General features: G+C 42.5%; 1 protein-coding gene and 1 long non-coding RNA gene across 8 annotated transcripts in view; one reads left to right on the forward strand and one right to left on the reverse strand.

The window, feature by feature from the left end:
- The window catches only part of LOC308588452, a 100,342-nt gene that overhangs the window by 18,379 nt on the left and 59,340 nt on the right, over positions 1–22,623 (forward strand). The window lies entirely within an intron of this gene.
- Positions 1–22,623, reverse strand: part of TOX2 (TOX high mobility group box family member 2) — a 265,849-nt gene that overhangs the window by 4,062 nt on the left and 239,164 nt on the right. For 6 of the 7 annotated variants that reach the window (XM_081196327.1, XM_081196329.1, XM_081196326.1 and 3 more), the window contains 3 exons: positions 12,124–12,204; positions 6,533–6,940; positions 4,254–4,384 (listed from right to left, as the gene is read on the reverse strand). In XM_081196327.1, coding sequence (XP_081052453.1) covers positions 4,254–4,384; positions 6,533–6,940; positions 12,124–12,204 — 620 coding nt within the window. Of the gene's footprint in view, positions 1–1,598; positions 4,385–6,532; positions 6,941–12,123; positions 12,205–22,623 lie in introns of those variants that run through there. The other variant, XM_081196323.1, reaches the window with a different exon arrangement.

Consider the following 22,623-nt stretch of genomic DNA (forward strand, 5'->3'; position numbering starts at 1 on the left):
GATGACATTTGATGCAGACTGTCATACATTGTGAGGAAGGCTAGAATCATCAGCAACCCCCACCCACCCCCTGCCAAAAAATATATGCCCCACACTGGAATTTTGCTGCAGAAGTTAGTTCACCTCATAATCTGCTATAATGATTTTCTGTCATCCTTAGCCTAATCTGCATGGTTTAAATATGATTTTCCAAGAATATGAGATAAAACCATGAAATCTGACATTTTCACTGTGACAAAGGCATGAAATGTGAGCGCTTTGATCATGAATGGTACGGGGCACTGTGCACACAATACTGCATCTTGCCAGAATGCCAAGAGCTTGTTTTCCTTCCTTAGAGCGGCTACCTGCCTGCTGCATTCATGTTTCATTAAGGTACTCTAGCATTCTTCAGCATGCCAATACGCCTAAATAATGCAATTTTTATATTGGGTGATATATTATTTTGATATTAAGCTATATAATGAAGCTGCACTTAAGAGAGGCTTCTAACCTACATCAGCCCCAAAACAGGTGTCTCATTACATAACCTGCCTTCTGAAGTGCATATGTGTGTGAGAGAGAGACAGAGAAAGAAACACAGAAACACACACACACACACACACACACACACACAGAGAGAGAGAGAGAGAGAGAGAGAGAGACTTACATTCAATGTTTAAAAATTAGCCCCTTTTTGTTGCAAACAGCATCACATAGAACCAATAGAAACAGCAACATTTCGGAAAGTCCTGAATGCCAGATATGCTTGAAATTGCTTATTTGCCTCCCACATTATTATAAAAATAACATACCACACTGGTTCTTCCTGCTGCAAAGTACTATTTATTCCACAGCAAGTTCTGTGTGGATATGTGTAGTAGGAAGGACCCAAACAAGCATTTCCTCTACACAAGTTCAAAAAGCATTAAGCACTGGTGTCAGAGCTGCCCAAGGTCCCAGCTCACAAAGGACCAACGCCAGTTCGTGGTTATATACAAAAGTCTTTATTGAAGTTCATTTCCACTTTGACAGCCGTAGCGTGCAGCTCTACGTCTGAAACTCTAGACCGCCGAAGCTCCGTCTGAATCTCCTCCCCCCAGACACCAGTTTAAGACTCTAGCCTTGCTCCACCTCTTCCTTTGCTCTTTCCTCCTCTGGCTCCGCCTGTCAGCTGGGGTCTCGCCCTTCCTAGACTCTTCTGACACTGAGTCCCCTGAGTCTTCCCCCTGCTTCCGGCGGGCTTTGGGACCTGGTTCCCAATCCGGGTTTTCTGCTGTCCCGCGCGCCTGTACATTTGAACTTGGCGCGCGCGCCCAGCCGGCAACCTTCCTCCTGACCGTTACACTGCTCGTTCCTCCACTCTCCGATAGAGGCGTGGCGAGCCCTGACTCCTCTCCTCTCCCTGCTGGAGGAGACGCTAGCCCTGACACATGGGATTCTTCCCCCCCACTACGTTCTGGTGGGGAAGCTGGTCCTGCTTTCCAGCTGCTGCTTTGGGAGTCCCCGCTGGCCCCTTGTTTCTGGTGTGTCCCCCCTGGGACCCCCCTCGCCCTGACCATCGGCGCCTCCTTCTGGGAATCTTCTGATTCGCTGGAGAAGCTCATGGACTCTCTCGGGTCACTGCCATCCTCCCCTACGCTGCCCTCAGATTCTTCCCCTTCGCTCTCCATTTCCTCTCTCCCCTGTGCCTCTGCTCCTGAGCCCCTGACAACTGGCATTCCAAAACATTTATGCCTTCTCTTGAACTTTTCAGATTATTTAAGGAAAAGCACTTCCCCGCTCTCTCTTTGTAGGAAGGGGCCTTGAAGTCTGGCCTTGAATTTCCCAAATTCCATTTCCACCTAATGGAGGTGAAGGTGAGGCAGCCTTGTTGCAGAAAAGCAGCCTTGTCTCAGAAAAGCATCTTTTGCCACTTTACCTCTTTGTCTGGTCCTTTAATAATACAATAGATAAATGTGCACTCTGGTGCTGGGGGTGGGAAGGCATACAAATGGAACTTAAGAAAAGGAAAAGAAAGAAAGAAATTCCAGAGTCTTCTCCCTCACCCCCTTATCCTTTTCGGGAGGAAGCAGTTTGGAAAAGAGAGAGGGGATGGGGGTTAGCTTTCTCACTTGTTTCTAGTCAATCAGAGTTGTGCTCAGCAGCTTTTGCTACAAACAGGAGAAATGCGTTTTTGGAAGAAGGATGTATGTCTGACCCAAACAGAGTTGGTATGCTTCCACAGCGGGCTTGTGGATGAAATGATGGACACCTGGATGGATGGAAGGCATTCTCTGACTAGTGGGGACAAGGTCACACCCACATCATGCATTTAAAGCCATGGTTTCTCCCTCAAAGAGTCCTAGGAACTACAATTTTCAGCATCTTTTGGGGCATTTTAAATGTGCGTTAAATGTACATAGTGTGGCGTGTCTTCAGCAAGAGTCTTTCTCAGAAATGCAAAATGAGACCTTTTAACTTGGGATCTTACATATGCAAAAAACAAAAACAAAAAATAAAATAAAAATAGTTTGCCACTGGGAAAAGGCCATAGCTGTTTGCCTCTAGCTAAGCACCTGAAATCCCTAGCTATAATTTAAAATGTTGGCCAATTTTTTTTTTTAAGGTCAGTATTTACCTAAACATTTCCTTTAAACAGTTAACATTTGAACACAGGGTGCTCAGTTCCTTCTCTAAATGCCAACATTTAAGCACTATCAAAATTTACAGAGCTAAGTTGTAACACTTTAGGCCTTATGTGTACAGAACTGTTTTGCCAAGGACATCAAGAAAAACCTTTCTGGCTTCCCCTGGTGGCAGGGTGGGGAAGGTGGGGTTTACATTCACAAAGAGGACACGGGGGGGGGGAACCCTGCAGCAAAGCAGCTTCAAAACAGACAGAAGTAATCCTAAGGGACCAGTACAATATTCACTTGTGCTACAGAAAGGATGAGAGATGCTCTCTATGCAGAAACCCCACTGGATGACCACAGAGAGTAGAGATGAATGCTGTATTTCTGGATGGAGTGATGCCATAGATAAAGCTTGAAGTTTCAATAACATATTCCTGTCTTCTTAAACAAAACAAAGCCCAGTGCTTAATCCACATTGCAACTGAACTATCATGGCACCTCCCAGGGAACCCTGGGAATTGTGGGGCTTCCCCCCACAAAGGTACTGAAAGATTGTAAGACCAAACTGTTGAACTGCCACAGAGAACTGTAGTTCTCAGCATCCTTTATGAGATTCTTTATTGGAAGCAAATGACATGTGCCAGTCAAACTGGTTTATGTTTGCAATAGATACATGGCTGAAGGGGGGGAAAGGCTAAGCTTCCCCTTCTGTGCATTTCTACCCACACAGCAATATATGAAAATAGATGTGTAGCCAATCAGTGATAAGAGCCCTATTCTTACAAATCAAAGATGAGATGATAAACATGGATTTTAGCTACACCGCTTTAGTGGACAGAACTGAATTATTCTTCATACATCAAAAAATGCTCTGTACATAGGAAGCAGGTATCAATAAGAATGGTTCCTAATTGGCTTTCCTCATGCTATGCTAGTATTCATTATGCAAGGAACTTTTTTTTTATGTAGAGGAGTATTCACATGATATCGTGCTGTAAGCAATGCTTCCTATTCTGACTCAGGTGTCTTGTGGGTAGGAAGCAATGGACTCAACATTTAGCTCAGCCCTACATTTTTTTGCAAATCATAAAGAAAATTTACACTGCATATGCTCAGAACTAGATGAGCACCAGCAGGATGGTGACACTCTGTATGGGGATTCTTGCTTGTATACTGAATGTATTGTTGATGCAATCATGTGCAATTGATTGCTTTAAAAAAAAAGCCCAGGGTTGCAATGCATTTGTTCATGTGCATTACTTAAAGCAGGGATGCCGAACCTGTGGACCCCCTCCTAATATTGTTGGACTACAACTCCCATAATCCATTGTCACTGGCCCAGCATGCTAGGGCTGATGGGAGTTGGAGTAGAACAACTTCTAGAGGGCCACAGCTTCCTCACCTGATTTAGATGGAGGAGAAAATAATGGGAAAGAATGGAAGGTTGCAGCTAGAGCAAATGACCAATTCTGATATTAATTCTAGAAACTATGAACATTTGGAAGGGTTAGGGTCTCTGGACCATAATAAAGGTTGATGATGATAAAAACACTCATGCTCAAAACAAGTATGAATGTTTTTGAAACATGGTGCTTTGATTACTTCCATCATTTAGACAGCCCTCTAAACATGCTGAAATTTCTTATTTTGTCTACTGGCCTGCAGTGGTTAATTCCGCACTCTCTGCTGGGGTATTCATTGTCCCACTCGGTATTTCCTGGGGGGTTTGATGCAGCAGGTGATCGCGGCCCAACACTGTTCTGAAACTCAGATGAAATATGAGAGAAGTCCTAAACGTGGAAGAACAGAGGAAAAGAAAATGTTATAAAGCAGGATATGGGCAAAACAGTCTGGCTTTACCTATAACTTCCAAACAGAGTCCCAGCTGAGCAAAGTGCTTAAATGTATGGATAGCAAAATATTCAAGAACTTCATTTAAATCAAGACCAAAGTGAAAATATACAACAGGATGTTTATTCTCTAAAGGAATCAGCTGCTTTCTTTCTCTTCCTTGTTTTACAAGGTCATGTTTTGAGAAAAAATTGTTCCATATTTATTGCCCATATTATGCACAATGACACATAGATGCTTTTGCCTGCATCTATGTTTTTGTTTTGTTTCTTTGCAATCATAAACACTTTCCCCAAAAGAAATGTGTCTCTCACAGGCATTAAAGTAGTTGAAGTTAAAGTAACGTGGTGAGGAGAATCTTTACAAGCACTGTTGCTTCATCTGATGACACCTTTTTGACTCCAAAAAAGCTTGAGAGACAATCTAATGAGAGATGCTGTTGCAGATGTATGGTTTAATCATAATCAAATGAACAGCATCTATTAACTAGGAAAAGAGGAGATCTGAACAAGGAATTCAAGCAACAAGGTTTATAAAAATTAAGCTTTATTTGGACCAGTGATGCAAAATACTCCATTTCCAAGTTCACCTACTTTAGAGCTCTTCAACTGACTTTAATTAGTGTTAGTTCTACTTCACTATAATTATTTTGAAGCTGGTTTGAAGATTCTGATCTAAATTACTACGTTGCAAACTACCACAGTGATAAACCATGACAAAAATGTTCATATTTGAAGATCACTTCTCACTCTCAATCCCCAAAAGAAAGCTAGGAGCATTATGTTATTATAATATTCAAAATATGGATAACCATGATGTGACATTTCAGAAGGAAGACTTTCAATAAAGCTATTTCTCTCCACCCCCACCCCCAAATGACATCAACCAGGTGCAAATACAAGGCAGCTCAGAATCCAAGGAAAATACCAACTCTGAGAGTTCAGGAACATGGAAGGTTCTGCACATATAAGTCCATGTATCAAATTACCTATGTGACAGATGTCCTGAACACATAAACTGTGGGGAAACTGCACTGCAGTTCACCTTCGAACTCTAAATGATAAATGCACTGGATCAGTCTTGATGAACAAATCCACACACTTGAAAATGAGGGGCATAACTTTGAAATGCTTTTCAATAATAAGAACTCCTGACTGCCGAAATCTCCATTAGTTAGCACAGCAGCAGCAATGTTGAGCTTTTGCCACTGGTGCTTTGGGGTGCCTGGCTAATATATTGCTCTATTTTGGGGCAGTGTATAGAAACATCCCACAACAAGGTGGTGCATTTTATTATAGGATTCAAATTATTGCAACCCAGAAAGTAATGACAGTTAATGGCCTTTACGTGCCATTTGAAAAAGTAGTCTTGGGTGTGCCAATGTGATGTGATTCAGGAGGTTCATGATGGGTAGCCCCTTTGAAGATCAGGGAAATTATGCTCTGGGAGGTGTTTAAGCCTTTCCTCCCATGCCTTTCCCCCACTGTAAATCAGCCCACACTCACCAAAAATTGCTACTAGCTAAACAAGCAGAAAAGACAGCAAAAGATGCTATTGCTGTCTGCCATAGGAGGAAGGAAAGGCTGAAACAGTAGTCTTGTTCACACATTATGGTAAATCATAGTTAATGGTTCATCATGAATCTCACTATCTTTGCTCCTCCCATGGGAAAAACAAACCATGACCTTTGGCTTAGCCTCACGTCCAAATCAGGGATCATGCAACCAAGGTTTATTCTAGGGCTTGCTAACCATAGTTTGCTTGAGCAAAACAAAACCACAATTCTTGCCAGGGATCGTGGTTTGCTTTTCCAGAGTGTTAACAAGGACAAACAAAGAAAGAAAGACCAGCAGATTTGTGATAAATCGTTAACTGTAAGGGTGAAGTAGGCCACTCTCTTCCAAAGCACCATTTCCCCAGTCTTCAAAGCAGCCCAGTGGGAGCTGCTGATTAGCAAAACAAATAACCAAGGGACACTTCAATCATGGATCTTTTGAGCATCGTGTGTAGTTCAGCCACAAGTTTGCAAAACCCAGATGTGCAGAATTCATGGTTAAGAATTGTAATTTAGGGCTCAAGCCACTCACCTGCTGGCCTGGTGGTGAAGAGTTCATTGGGGGCTGTACCTGTAGTGCCATGGAAGGAGACAAGATGGGTTGCTGTGGGACCTGCTGCATGCTGAGGGACTGGTTGAGGATGGAGCTCTGTGGGTGGTGCAAAGACAGCTGCTGATGGAGAGGGGGGCTGATCTGGAAAGAAGGGGGTGGCGAGGCACTGATGCTGGGCAACATGGGTTTGGAATTGAGGGTCCTGGAGAGGCTGGGGTGAGGGTGTCCACGGTAGCTCTGCAGGTCTGCTGGGGACAAGAAGGAGCCCAAGCCAGGATAGGGTGATGAGGCCTGTGGTGGCATCGTATACAAGGGCTGTTTCGGTGGGATCATTTTTGAAGGTTGGTTGGTTTGGGCACTTTTTGTCTCCCCTTGGTCAGCTGAGCTCTGCAAAACGGTGGGAGGAGGAACCACACGAACACATAGAACAGATTGCAAATGAAGGACAAGTCACTGAAATTAAGTACATGCAACTTCGACATCTGAATAACTCAAAGGCACAGTTCTCCTCCCCTTTTAAACTTTGCCCCTCCTATCAGATGGTGCTAAGAAGGGAAACCTAAGAACAAGTTGTAAAATGCATGATTTAACACGTATTTCCAGTGCTTGAAGTTCAATAACGCGCTCTACGTGGGGCTACCTTTGAAGGTGACCCGGAAACTGCAATTAATCCAGAATGCGGCAGCTAGACTGGTGACTGGGAGTGGCTGCCAGGACCACATAACACTGGTTCTGAGAGATCTGCATTGGCTCCCAGTACGTTTCCGAGCACAATTCAAAGTGTTAGTGCTGACCTTTACGGCCCTAAACGGCCTCGGTCCTGTATACCTGAAGGAGCGTCTCCACCCCCATCGTTCAGCCCGGACACTGAGACCCAGCGCAGAGGGCCTTCTGGCGGTTCCCTCATTGCAAGAAGTAATGTTACAGGGAACCAGACAGAGGGCCTTCTGTGTAGTGGCGCCCACCCTGTGGAACACCCTGCCTTCAGATGTGAAGGAAATAAGTAGCTATCCTATTTTTAAAAGGCATCTGAAGGCAGCCCTGTTCAGAGAAGTCTTTAATATTTAACGCTGTATTGTTTTTAATACTTGATTAGGAGCTGCCCAGAGTGGCTGGGGAAACTCAGCCAGATGGGTGGGGTATAAATAATAAATTAATTATTATTATTATTATTATTAGCCAAAATAAATAAATATCACAATGGAAATCAATATGGCATGGAGCAGTGGAGAGGAGGCAACATAGCTCAGTGGTAGAGCACATGCAGAAGATCCCAGGACCAATCCTTAGCCGCTCTACTTAAAGGATCCCTGAGATCCCCTAAAGCAACTGCCAGTCAGAGTAGCCAATAGTGCCCAGGATGGACAAATCTAAGGCTGCTTATTAAATTATGCTGCACTTGTCAGTTGTTTTACAATTATTGCCTTTTTCAAATTCACAACAATCACCATGGTGCTACTGATTAGTTGCAAAATGGGCAGAAGCATCTCAGTGGCTACCCAGTAAGTTCATGATGCATTGGAGAGATGAAAAAAAACACCAAAAAACTTTCTACTGAACTACAGTGGCTTCAGAGTTGAAAAATACAGGGCAGGGGGGAGGTATCTGGGCAGTGATGGAGATGGAATAAAATAGAGGGGAATATAGCAATTTCTAATTCTGGTGGCCTCAGCATCTAAGTAACTAATGAAGGTGCCCCAGTCCCAAACTGAAGGATTGTTGGTGTCTGCTATCTTCTATGCCACCTGCTCCACTCTGTACAGGGATTTTCTAACATTAAAAAATTACTTATTTATCTATCTAAAGCAATAGACAAGATTTTAAGGCATTTGCCAGCAAAGATAATTGGGTGATGGTGGGGGTTTTTTTTGCTCTCTCTCTCAAAGTCCTCATTCCAGATTTATTTAAATATGAAAGTCACCTTTTAAAACTCTTTTTTTAAAAAAGCCCACAACAGTTATTATTGCTGCTTTGCTAAATGCGGCGAGATACTGCACCAATGAATTATATGCAGCATGAGCAGAATACCAATATCAAAATATCCAACCTTAAATACATTCAGCGCAGTTATGAATCTTTTTAAACACTTAAACCAATGAAAGGGACTCGGATTATTTCCTTTTTGACCTTTTTGCCACAGCTCTTAACCTTCAAGCATGGCTCTGTTAACTCCCCAGGCAACGTTCCTCAGTGCTCACTCCACAGCATGAAGTACATGTTTACCCCTATTTTAATTATACTGAAATTAAAATTATTTAAATTTTTTTTTGAAGGGAAAAAGTAAATGTAATTCCGCACAATTTTAACTCACTTTAAAATGGCAGCCTTGGCTTGGCCGCTTGTATACTACTGATGCTAGGAGCTCTCCGTGGATCTGAAGCACTGTGCCTACCGCATAGGGGAAGAGGGGCAGCTTAGCGGTAGGACACGTGCTTTGCAGGCAGAAGGTCTCAGGTTCAATACCTGGTTGAAAGAGACTCCTGTCTGAAACCCTAGAGAGCTGCTGCCAGTCAGTGCAGACAGTTCTGAGCTAAATGGGCCAATGGCCTGACTCAGTGCAAGGTGGCTTCCTGTGAAGTAGGTTGGCTACCCATCCAGTTCTCTCCCTCACAGCTTCAGTCAGGAGTGCCAAGAGGGTTTCCTGGGCCCAGCGGGCTTTCTGACCCACATGCAAAAGTGTGCAAGGATTTGTTCTGTGTCATAGGCAAATTTGTGTCCTCTTCTGCAGGTGGAGTGGAGGGTATGGAAGTAAATCAGTGGCCACACATAGAAACCATCTCTGTTTTTAAGCAGAGATTGGATGACCATTTGTCATGGATGCTTTAGTTGAGATTCCTGCATTGCAAGACCAGATGACCCTCGGGATTCTATGAGATGTGTGTAGTGCATGAGTGAGGGGTGGAATGAAAAGTTCCAGCTTTGCTCACTTTTGCTGACACCCACTTTCATTCTGGACCCATCCATTGCTGACATGCAGCTCCTGGAGGCTTGGCCATGAGGCTGAAAAAAGTCCTTTGTCCCAATATATCTCTCATTCATAGAACATGGTGACAGTGGCCACTGAAGGAATATCTATGGATTACCAGCACAGATATTATTTTTTTTAAAAATCATTATTATATCTCAGTGTCTCCTTTGTTCTAGCAGATAATAATTCTTATTTTCCTATTCCCATTGCCACCTAATCAGCCACACCATTACGAGTTATTGCTCCATCATATGCTCTTTCTCATCTTGCTATAATGCATCTATGTGACATCAGGTAGTGATAGTTGTTGGCTCTGGTGCAGAATACTACTTCAGCACAGAAATGCTTCCATTACTATAGACAAGAAAAACAACCGCAAAGCAAATGAGCCACACTGTATACACGGCAACAGCCACCTACTGGATATATTCAGAAATACAAAAATACCGTATTTACAGAGTAAACCTGCCAATCTTAACCCTTCAAGGCCCACTCCCCAATTTCACTCAACTCTTTCCTTTGACACTCCATTTAATAGTGTCTTCTTCTTCTAAATAAATTCATATAAAATTCCAGCTACTTTTCCTTTGCTATGTCATTCATCAAAAGCTAGTGCCTAGTTTCCTGGCCTCTCTACAGTAGCAGACCTAGCCCCACACTTTTCTTCCTCACATCCTATTCCTTTGAATAGCTGCAAATGTTCCATGGGCTCTTCAGAAGCAGCGTCTTGCTCTCTCTGCCAAGCCCATGTTTTGGGATAGAAGGCATTCCTAACTTCTAATCCTATGAAATTTGAAAAATGAAGTCCTCCACTCAGTATATCAGATACTGAGAATTCACAATCTGCAGGTAGTACAAAATAATATGAAGCATATGTTGGAAAGGAGGGGCCAGTATCGCTTGCAAATTCTTTCTGGGTTTGAGGCAACAACAGAGGTCCATGCTTGCCAGCTTCAAATCACCTTAATGATCACATGAACAATTTTACTATCATGCTTGTAAGTGCACAAATGAACTGACAACCATGTACAAATATGTTTGATCGAAGATGTCAATCACAGCTGTACATTGATTGATCCCTTCCCCATCTTTGTTTCCTTAGATGTAGGATCCTGCCCAACCTATTTTAACAAAACAACTATTCAACATATATTTCCCAATGCTATACCCTGGATCCAATGGAAGTCAACCTAGTGCACCATCCTCTTTTTAACAGTAGGCAAGCAGATGCATTTGGGTGTCATGTAAAGACTAAGACAGAGCTTTTCGAACTGTGTGTTGTGACACGTTAGTGTGTCGGCTGCAGTGTGTCGCGCAAATGCTCCCCGCACTCCTCCCGGGGCTGGGAAGGGGCTAGTTTATGCTCTGGTTTGCTAGTAAAATTGAATTACTGTGCTGTTCGAAAAGATTCATGTCTAAAAGTTGTGTCACCAACATGAAGAGTTTGGAAAGCTCTGGACTAAGCTATCAAAAGATCTGTAGTGAGCATTGGGCTCACACACTCCCTCCATCACCCTAGCATGGCCACAAGGAGGAGATAGGACACTTTTGATTGCAATTAACCACAGTTTAGCATGCTGTCCAAATAATAAACTGTAACTAAATATAACTAGTTGAAAAACCAGCTTCATAAACTTGGTTGGTTGAAGTTTAGGATTAACCACAGTTTGTTGGGTTTGGAAGACATAGCAAGCTGCAGTTAATGTACCTAAAAATCTTCTAAACTCTTCCTTGTGGAACAGAGAGCAAGTGGGCTGTAGTCTCTTCTTCTACAACCTATTGGTTTCTTTTGTTTATCTTCTGGTACACCCCAACTGAAGCTGTCTCCCTTTGCATCACCTGCTACTACCACTCCTGAATCTAACAAAAACACCAACATTCTACAAGGTAATGCAATATATAAAATGACGGTGATGGGATTTTATTATTTTTATTATTATTGATTTATTTAATGCAGAATTCTCTGGGCCCTAATCACCAGGCCAGATCCTCTGCTGCTGCAAATCAGTCTTGAAGGGGTAAATATGTATATCCAGCACATATCAGCTGCATGCAAAGTTCACGAAACCTGGCCTTGGCTCTTCCATGCCATAATGGTGCTTACAAAGAGCTGACAGCTTTGTGAAGAACACGAAACCTCCAGTATGGTTTGACTGTGGACAAAACCATCTAATGAAAGTTATGTTTTGTCTTGCTTTAAGGGGTTTGGGATCGCTCTGCAGATGATCCAATCTGTCTTTGATTATGTGGGTAAACAAGTATTAACCCAGACCTTCAAATCAAAATTATGATTCTGGTGACAGCAGGGAGCAATCCCAGAAGTCCTGCCTCTAAACATTGCAATATACTACAGTAAACCAGGTGGGGTTTTTTTGTTTTGTAAGAGGGGGAGACTGGCATCCCTACAATGTATCCTTGAGCCATGCCACAAAGTATTTCGCTTTGCTCTTGCAGAAGGTAGTTAACACTGAAATCAGTTTTGATAGCACGGCTACAGTGCATTTCTTATAAACTTGCTCCTCCCCAGAGACTTCCACGAGTTGCAACTAATTTATCATTGCCACATCCATAGCGATTCACGTATGAAACATAGTCTGGTTACCTTGGAAACCAAGCTGGCCCGGTAGGCTGCCAGAGCTTTTAGATACTCCTTCTTTGCTGCTTCAGTTTTTCTTTTATATGCCTGAAAAGCCCAAGAAAAGAATATTAATTAAACAAACAGAATAGGATGGTACTTTTCTGACTGTGCTGTGACTTACTCCTTGCATATTCCTGAAGGGGACTGTGACCTGCTTTGATTTGTTACAAGAGGAGACTTCATCTATGACTGATGTGAACCTGCAATTGGTCTGCAATTTCCAAAGACAGAACGCAGGCCTAAATCAAAACCACCATATCTAAACAATTAAAAAGAACCTGGAATCAATAAATGGTACCTGGTCTATTATAGATTGTGCTATCTTGTATTTCATCTGTATGCTTCCGCAGTGCATGAGATAGCTTAACTAGTTGTGTGAAGTGGTCAAGATTCTGGGTCTTGTTCAAAGTGTAAAAAAAATTATGGTCTGAAATGGTTACTAACAGAACCATCTCCTATAAGTCTAACTGCATGCTGCAGTTATCAGGAGACGTCCTTTCCTGTATCCAATTCGCAACAGGTGGGTGGGTAAGTGGGGCAGGGCCTTCTTGATGGTGGCACCTGGGTTTTGGAAGACCCTACCCAACAAAACTCCAGGAAATCCATTTGACCTACAATCTTCTGTAGGAAGGCAAAAATGCTCTTTGCTATAGCTTCTAGTTTACATTAGATGAGTTTATTGTTGTTGATGCTAGAATTTCTTTATTCCTTTCTGTATTGTTTTACTGCTTAGTTGGTTTTTGCATAGTTTTTTATTTGTGATTTGCTTCATTATGTGAGTCATCCTGGGGCAGTATACAACATTTTAAGGGACAGGATTCTCTGTGTAGCAACCATGATGTTCATAGTACTTGTCCTTCTGGTGTTTTCGAGGTAAGAAAATCTATGGTGATAAGATAGATTCCTTAAAATACATAGCCTTATGTTTCATATGTCATGATGGCACTCGATTGACAGATAGAACGCCCACCCCATCCAAGACTTGGATTTATAGGCTTGGAGGCTGACAAGCTAGAAATCTCTGAGTGTGAACTTTTTGAATGTTTCTTTTTCAAATTGAGGAGTAAAGCCATCACAGAAATGTGCTATATTGCTTCATGTTGGCAATGATATGAACCCTCTTCATTTGCCCTGAAATCAACCAGGGGGCTTCTAGAGGAGTTCCTAGAGAAGTGAAGAAGTAAACTTAACTTTGTAAAGTATGACAAACCATAATGTTATGCATCATTACCATTTCTGTAACTAGAACTGGTATGAATTTCTGTTTAAGCTCATAACTAATAAGGACCAGGTGAGTTAAGAGCTTACAGTGTGAATGAAACATGAGCTCAACTTACTGCTTACACTTAAGTCAGATCTGCTTCAATAAATTGGACTAAATTATGTCACATTTATTTCAATGAGTCTACTCTAAGTGTGACTAAGCCTGGATCCAAATGGCTTCGTTTTGGACAAATGTAGCTGCCTAATCCAAAGTCAGATACTTGTGATGTCAAATGCTGTACAGCATAACTACCAAGAGAGGAGTCCAATGAAAACTTGACTATTAACATTGGGCAGCAGCCCAATGTTAATATTCATTCTGGGAAACCAGACTTTTTTAAAAAAAACAACTCCTCCAGCTGTCCTCATCTTATTAGAACATCTCAGCAATTGGGATGTTTTCATTTGCATAAAAATTACATGAGATAAAAACTAGATTTAGGCCATTTATATGTAGCTGAAATGAAGGTTTCCAAACTTAACAAGAAAAAAAAACTGCTTTGCGGTTAACAAGTGAAGCCAATTTGAGCTTCAAAAACCCACCCCAATTTCTTCAGAAGACTCCCTAGAGGATATCAGGTTTGTCAGTGAATAAATTTCCTACTTTAAAAAATTTACTTTAGTTACACTCAGGCAGATTTCGCTCCAGGGAGAAGTTGCAGTTTTTTGTAGATAATGATCCTGTTTCTCAAGGTAAAATGTGAGAAGTAGCAGCTTAACAAACATTTGATCTTCATAATCTTAAATTGAATTGAAGTTCATATGCAGCAAACTCTTAAATCCAGGACAAACAGGTAAATGAAATGATAGTGAGGAATCTATTAATCAGATTAATCATGCATTTCCTTGTGTTCCATGTGCAGTTGCCTCTGGAGAACATTCTCTCTCCTAGTGTAGATAATCTTATGACTATTCAAACATAACAGGGAAAGACAATAAGAGCAGGGGAATGAATCCTGAACTCTACTGTCCTAAATTGAAGCCTTTTGCTCGTGTCCCAAATGTTGAAGGAGTAGTGAAACTCACAAGATCTGATCTCCCACAGCTTCTGGTTTATTTATTTATTGAATTTATACATTGCTCTATACCTGGAGGTCTCAGGGCGGTTCAGTTTCACACAAAAGGGGATAGCCTAACTCTGGCACATGGGGAACCTCAGGAGACCATTAAAAACAACAAAATAGGTTTGGTGTATAATGCTGAACAGGTATACTTAAGAAGCATAATGCACTGCCAAAAGATTTTTTTTTAAAAAAAAGTAAATTTAGAAAATATTATTGAGCTGGCAAGGAACTGGTGTGGGGAACAGACAACTTCAACTTTTGTCTTTTCTTTTCAAAGGGCTACATGAGCCACTCATATGGATATGGATACTTATTTTCATGTACAAAACCTTCCTCCAAAGTCTTTTAAAGCTCTCAGGGCAAGGAAGGCAAGCATGCTATTAATCTTGATCAATAGAAGTGCACACACTAAACCATGCAAATATCTATATAAGAAGCATTGTTGCACATTTGCAAGTCAGATTTGGATTTTCAAGGGTACAGCTCAAACCACAAAGGGCTGGTTTAGTTCCTTGATATACTTCCAACCTGGAGCAGTCATGTAGATGCAGCTACATAGAGAAAGTAACACCTAAAATTCTTGCACAAGGTACAGTACCACCAGCAAATGCTATTTCTTCCCCCAGAAGTGTGTGTATGTCTGTTGAAGGTGACGGGTGGAGGCCGAAAATATATTGAGAGCTGGGGATGAAAGAGACAATACAAAAATCTTCACTGTTAAAGAATGATCATTTTACTTATTGATTTTTGTAGCAGGTTGATAGCATATTACTGCCAAAATCACATTTTCAACTCATAATCATTCATGTTGGCCTTACAAGAATGTTATGCAATTAACTGTTCATTGCTGTAATGAGCTGCAGAATATCAACTGTTCAGAGACAAAAATTATGATATTTGGTTACTGAAGGATGAGATATTAACAGCCAGCCAATTCAGCAGTTATCGACATTCCCTTACCTAAGAGTAAGGTAAAGGGACCCCTGATATTTAAGTCCAGTTGCAAACGACTCTGGGGTTGCGGCGCTCATCTCGCTTTAAAGGCCAAGGAAGCCAGCATTTGTCCACTTCCACAGACAGTTTTTCCGGGTCATGTGGCCAGCATGACTAAGCCACTTCTGGCGAAACCACAACAGTGCACGGAAACGCCGTTTACCTTCCTGCCGGAGCGGTACCTATCTATCTACTTGCACTGCGTGCTTTAGAACTGCTAGGTTGGCAGGAGCTGGGACAGAGCAATGGGAGATCACCCAGTCGTGGGGATTTGAACCGCTGACCATTCAATCGGCAAGCCCAAGAGGCTCAGTGGTTTAACCCACAGCGCTACCCACGTCCCGAGTGGCTGGGCAAAGGCTTCCTGATCTGTGGTCCCAGGAACAGGCCACTGTGTCCTGTGACAACCTGGGGGCCGACCGCCCTGCCCCAGATCCACCCCCAAAGCAATTTAAGGCTTCTTAAAACCTTATTCTCAACATATGATTGGGAGGCTGGGGTGGAGTGAGATGCTGCATCCTCGCCTCCCCTTTCCAGACGGAGGAGTGGGTTGGTAAGCAGAAAGATTCAGCCCTGCGGGATTCTACTCCATTGTGAAGGGCTTCATTGCAGCTTGGCAAGGATCAGCAACTGGCAGATCAAATCGTTTTGCTAACCAGCTGGGGTGGAAAGACGGAGAGGTCTGGTGGTAAGGTGAGGCTGGCTGAGAAAAGCATCCATTCCCCTCTCCCACGAAGATGCAGCTGCCCAGTAGATCCCTCCCTTTTGTGAGTTCTCCTCCCGACCCCATGCCTGCTTTTTCTTTCTCCATCAAGCCCCCTCCCCTTCAAGCTTTGCATCAATCTCAGAAGCCCAATGAGCCATGTTGACCTAGGGGTCTCTCAACCTGACTCGACCAATGCCCTGATTTCCTGAATCAGCCTTATTTGATTTGGGCCTTGGATGAATCTGATGCACAGCCCTATCTGGGAGTCCTCTTTTCTTCTTCAAGCAAACAGGAAGTGGGAGGGCGACATTTGTGTTCCATACAGTCAAATAAATTGCAAGTGAGATGTTTATGTTGCACTTGCAAATGCCTCCTTTAAAACATATAGAGCAAAATCCCTAGTTCAGGCACAGAATATGGTGCTCAAGTCTATCCAAATGAATGAAGATCCCATGGAAGCTGTTTTTAAAGCATATCTTAGATTTCTCTAAAATTACTCATTTATCTGCTCCATGCTGAGACCGAAATAATCAAGATTGGCAAAAGGAAAGTATGGAATTACTGGAATTTTCTGTCCCATAAAATTAATATGCCTTTTGCTCTAGTCATGCTTTTCTTGTGTGCAGGGGAACTGTGCAGTCACTGTAAAGTGAGGCCAACTGTTTAGCCTCATTCCCCAAGACACATTTCTGTCCTGAAATAAGCATGCCATGTGCATCGTTGTCAGCAAGGTGTCCCAATTGCATGTAATCCCTACCCATGAGCAGGAGCTTGTCCATTTCACTTCCTTTACAGGAAATTGTGAGCCACTCTCCATTTTCCCAGGAAGTGGCTGCAAAGTCAGGGGCAAGGCTGCCCTGCAGGCACTAAAGGAATGTGTGACTAGAACTTTTGTCAAAATAGTATCAGCAAAAATATATGCTTTAATACTCAATCAGTAGCACCGAACTGGGCTTGTAAAACTGAAGCCCTGATCTACAGATCTAATGAAAGACATGCATTTTGTTTCGGATATAAATAAAGTGTTTCTGTAATCTGTGTCCATCTGTAAAGTAAAAATAGAGCTATGAGTCATAAACCTGCCATGGAAGGTGATATGGTTTTAGCTACTAATTTTAGACCTTATAACTACATCCAGGCTGCTCTTAGCAGCTGAATTATATTTGGGATTTTGACCACATTATCCTTGAGCCAAGTCTATGGTGAGGCTGGCTCCTCTTGCAAATATGGAAGTTTACCGTTTGTGTGCACAAGTCAGTCATGAAAACTCTGCACACACTGAATTTTGGCACGCCACTGGGAGTCTTCCACAAGTCCCACTATCAGCAGCATCGTAAAAGAAAAGGTGTGCAGAGTCCTGCTCATGGCATCAACCTGCATGTGGTCACTGGCATGTGGTACCATTGGCTTCAAGCACCAGCTCCCATCCAAGAGGAATGCCCTTCCTGTCTCCATTTAAAATTTTCACTCAAGTAATATAAAACTCTTTTGTTTGACAAACGAGGCCTTTGGGCCTTAAGCTTCAATTGACAATTTTTTGATTAAAGTCCTGAACTATTGATCCTTGTACAAAATTACTTACACACACACACACACACACACACACACACACACACACAGATCCCATTCTGGATTGCAAAAAGAGAGAAAGGCAGGGCTAGATTCAGTCCCAACTCTATCCCTTAAAAGGTGGGTGGCACTATTAGAATTAACCGCGCAGACCATCTGTTAAGGGATATTGGTGCGGCCCCAATATATCAAGGATCACTGCTCTGGGATTTCTATTACGGGCAGATTACCTGGACTGGACTGGAACTTAATGCTATAAATATAAGCTAATTGGTGGAGCTATCAAGAAGCGAAAGCTCAGTTCTCTTGAAGGACTTCATCTCACTCCAGGATACACAAGCGCTCCTGTTCCCTCCTTCCTCCCACCAACAGGATGGAACGGAATGAATGTGTGTTGTTGTTGTTTTCTTTTAATTGGTATTGAAGGCTACAAGACACTTTGCCTTTACATTTTACTCCTAACAACCATAATCATATGTTTGTGAGCAGGTGAATCTGACAATGCTAACCATGAACAGCCCCTCAATATGAGTGTCAATATGAATGTCAATATATCTTTTAAACCTCACCCCACAATTCTGACAGGCCTTGTCTTTTCTTATAATACTGTTTTGACTCTTGCTTTGGCATGTAACTATAGTAGAGAATAAAAGGGGGAATGCACAATAACTCACAGTGGGCTGTGCATATATGTGCTCGGTAAAAGATTGCAACTGTACCAGCACACTCCACATATCGCAAAAAATAAAATAGAAATTTGTGTGTGTGTGCGCGTGCACACACACACGGTATGCTCTCAAATGCATACAAGTGTCAGGCACAAAAAGAACACACAGTATGCATTACACACTAACACATGCGCAACTTGTGAAGGGATGGAGAGGAGGGGGTACGTTTACCCTCCCACCCCTTTTGTGCATGTGTGCACGTACCTCCCACTCTTTCCCTCCTACCATTCCTTCTTAATCTATCTGGCAACTAATGGCAAGAATTATAGGTAAGGAGGAGGTTGGCAGGCTTTCTATGACAAGCACAGCTTCCAGCAATCACCTCAAAGGTGGGGAAGGCATCCGCTGAGCATCTGCTCAGCCCAATCCAACCTCCCACCGCTAGTCTTTGGCAAGTGCTGCGTGGGCATCAGCTACGAGGCTGGCTTGATCCCTCATTATTTTTCTGCAAGTTAAGGGGGGACTCAACTATAGATAGAAACCTTCTCCAGTTTCTCTTCTTTGTTGTCCAAATGGATACAGATTCTTCATTTCAAACCATTAAAAGATTGCCTTCTGTTCCAATAGAACATGCTTTTTGTTCATAACGCTGCAAAATATCCTCTTTCCAGGATCCTCAAAAGGGCACACTCATTGTGGTTTTGTGGTACACTGATTTAAATGTAATTGATTGGGAGCCAGATGGTTAGTTCAAACTGGAATACCACATGAGTCTCCACAGTACAAAAATGATTCAACATGCAGCACATAGTTTAGATTTTACCATGCACTCAACTGAAGAAAATGTTGAATGTTGTCCAGAGGACCTATATTTAAGGCTTGGAATGAATCAGTTAAGAGCTAGAACACAAGATTCTGCAGGGGACCTTTTCCCCTTTCTGCTTTTCCCCTTCCTGCTCAACCTGCTGAGGACATAAAAAGAGGTGGAGGATGTAGATGCAGATCGAAAAGCCAGTTGGGTGGGATTTTTCCCACAACAGGCCCACCACCTTTCGCAGTTAAATAAAACAATAAAAACTTTGTTGACAATCTAGCAATGAATATTCCTGTTCTAAGAGTTAACATTCCACACTTCTTTTTTGATTACACAATTCATAAGACAGTTTTGCCACTTCAGATCATTTCATTTCTCCCCCCCCCACCCCCCGGTCTGGTAGATAAAAGTGAAATTTCCTTTCAAAGTCAAACTAAACCCCAGTCAACTGCAAGTTCTATTGCCTTCCTCTCTGTTAATATTAGAATTGCAGACTCTAACAAATAAGATTGTTATTGCTTATATTTTTATTTCTATCGTTTTAACCCTTTATGCTATTATATCTCGTCCTTGCCTTGAAGACATATCTGATAATTTGCTTATTTGACTTCTGTATATGAAAGCATAGCATCTACCTGTGTGCCCTTTAAAAACAACTGTCTGACTGACAAGCTTTTACTTGCAGAAAAACTTACTTGCTTTGTATGTGTTAACATGATTTACCTATGGCCCTGTTTAGAAACTGTACAGTGGTGCCTCGCAAGACGAAATTAATTCGTTCCGCGAGTTTTTTCTTCTAGCGAATTTTTCGTCTTGCGAAGCACGGTGTCGGGAAAGTTTTGGAAAAGCTTCAAAAATCACCAAAGTCTTCAAAAACCTCAAAAAAGGCTACCACACCACGTTCTATGAGTTGCTCCTCGAAGTCAAGTCGCAACTGTATTAACGGTGTTAAGAAAAAGGAAACAAACTTGCAAGACGTTTTCGTCTTGCGAAGCAAGCCCATAGGGAAATTCGTCTTGCGAAGCAGCTCAAAAAACGCAAAACCCTTTTGTCTAGCGAGTTTTTCGTCTTGCGAGGCATTCGTCTTGCGGAGCACCACTGTACTTACTGTGGCATCTTATTGACTCTAATAATGGGAAATGTGTGGCTAAAATCCCACTTGACACCCTGAAAATCCAGGGCAAAATGTGAACAGCACTTCCTACCAGGGCTGCTTAAAAACCATCCATGTTAAAAGAGCTTTGCAAGGAGATTCATTTAAATACTGACTGAACTAGCCTTCTTTCTAATTTAATCATCTATTCCCCCAGAGATATTAATTCCAGACATTTATCAGATTTAAAGATTTTTTTTTTAAAAAAAAATAAATATTCTGCATGTTTCCCCAGATAATCTGCCATGCCTGTGGGTTTATTTTTCTATTCGTCAGCTGGAGCATTCATTAGTCATTAAGGGACTGGGTGGGTGTTGGGAAGGAGCAGAGGGGAGCAAATATGTTACTGATTATTGGGAGGAGGGAGAAATCAGAGTTGATGGAAGCATATGTCAGAGTCGCAATCCTGACGCCTCTGTATCTTAGCAAAGCAACTAGTAATTGTGCCATAATGAAATGTTCCATTTTGATAACCAGTTAATTAGACAAGACAATTATTCCAAACCCCGCTGACGCCCACAGAACCGCTCTATGTCAAGCGCACATGCTGAACGACAGGAGTAGCTGTTATTGGTAAACTTTGGATTCCAGCCTGCTTGTTTCAAATAGAGCAATGCTGTATAGTGTAACTAATGAATGCTAAGAAAACTGGGCTTTTCACGTTAAAATTCTCCTCCTGTATCACAGGGATTAGGGCAGAACATAAGGTATGGCAGGACATAAATCCTGCCATCATCACCTACCAGCTACTGAAAACAAAAAGCTAATTATTGTCATTGAGTTTCTAAGAGAACTGAGGACCAAACTAGATGTGATTATTAAATCTTCGCATTTAACATGCAGGTGTTAAAAAGATGCAAAAGAAGCGTCAGATGGATAGAGCTAATAGCTATCAGGGTTGCCGCAAGTGCAGAGAGTTGGATTTCATCCTTTCCTCCTGGGTTGTGACCTGGAAGTGAGAACGCCCTCCTCTTAAAAGTTCCATCCATGCTTGCTGAAGCCACAATAATTATAAGCAGCTCTTAGCTGATGCCACATGCATTTTTTAAAACCTGCACATTGAATGGAAAGATGCATTAACGTCTTGATTAGTTTGGACACTGGTGGCACTGTGGTCTAAACTACTGAGCCTAGGGCTTGCCGATCAGAAGGTTGGTGGTTCGAATCCCCGCGACGGGGTGAGCTCCCGTTGCTCAGTCCCAGCTCCTGCCAACCTAGCAGTTTGAAAGCACATCAAAGTGCAAGTAGATAAATAGGTACTGCTCCCACAGGAAGGTAAACGGCATTTCCGTGCACTGCTCTGGTTTCACCAGAAGCGGCTCAGTCATGCTGGCCACATGACCCGGAAAAACTGCGGACAAACATAGGCTCCCTCGGCCAGTGAAGTGAGATGAGCGCCGCAACCCCAGAATCGTTTGCGACTGGACTTAACTGTCAGGGGTCCTTTACCTTTACCTAGTTTGGACTGCAGATGGGGCCAAAGGTGTTGCTCCAAGCTTCTCTATCTGGCCCTCAGGATTTTATCCACCCTCTTCCCCTCATCAGCCCTGCTTCATGCCCTCCTTCCATGCTTTCCCCTGGCTATAGCACATCCTAGAACTCTGGTAGTGATTTCTGCTTGTCCGGATGGAGAACAGAGGAGGATGTGCAACTGTTTGCAGAAACAATCCCACTGCACAAAGGTAAAATTAAACCGCATTTAATTATCCTTAGAGATATTCAAAGAAGAGTGAACTCAAGAACAGTTCATGCTAATGTTGAACAAAGCAGAAGCTCTTCCACCTCTAAGTAGAAGTCAAAAGAAGTGCGGTGGATCCTTAGAGAATAACCGCTCAATTGTGAATTTAGCTTTTACAGGCAATTGCTAATCATGATGAACGTCTGTATCATCCCATGAATACAAAGAGCGCACTTGGACAACAGGACTTCCCCCTATTCCTTCCCCCTGCCCCCATGTACTGCCTAAACTTGTTCTGGCTTTCCCCCCAAGTCGCAGGAGCAGATTTGGGGAGGGCTGCAGAACACGTGCAGGAAAAGCAGGGGGAGTCCAGTTGCACAAGTGGAAATCTTTGCATGGATGGGACAGTTACTTAGCCCTACACTGGATACAAGCCCCAGTCTCTTAGCCATGACGCTATAGCATGCATGATGTAGGATTCATAGAGGTATGCTCTTTCTGCTAACATGCATATTCCTCTGGGGTTCATCTACACAGAAAACTGAGGCGCACTCTG

The sequence above is a fragment of the Podarcis bocagei genome (genome assembly GCF_964188305.1).
Source record: "Podarcis bocagei genome assembly, chromosome: 5".
Taxonomy (NCBI): domain Eukaryota; kingdom Metazoa; phylum Chordata; class Lepidosauria; order Squamata; family Lacertidae; genus Podarcis; species Podarcis bocagei.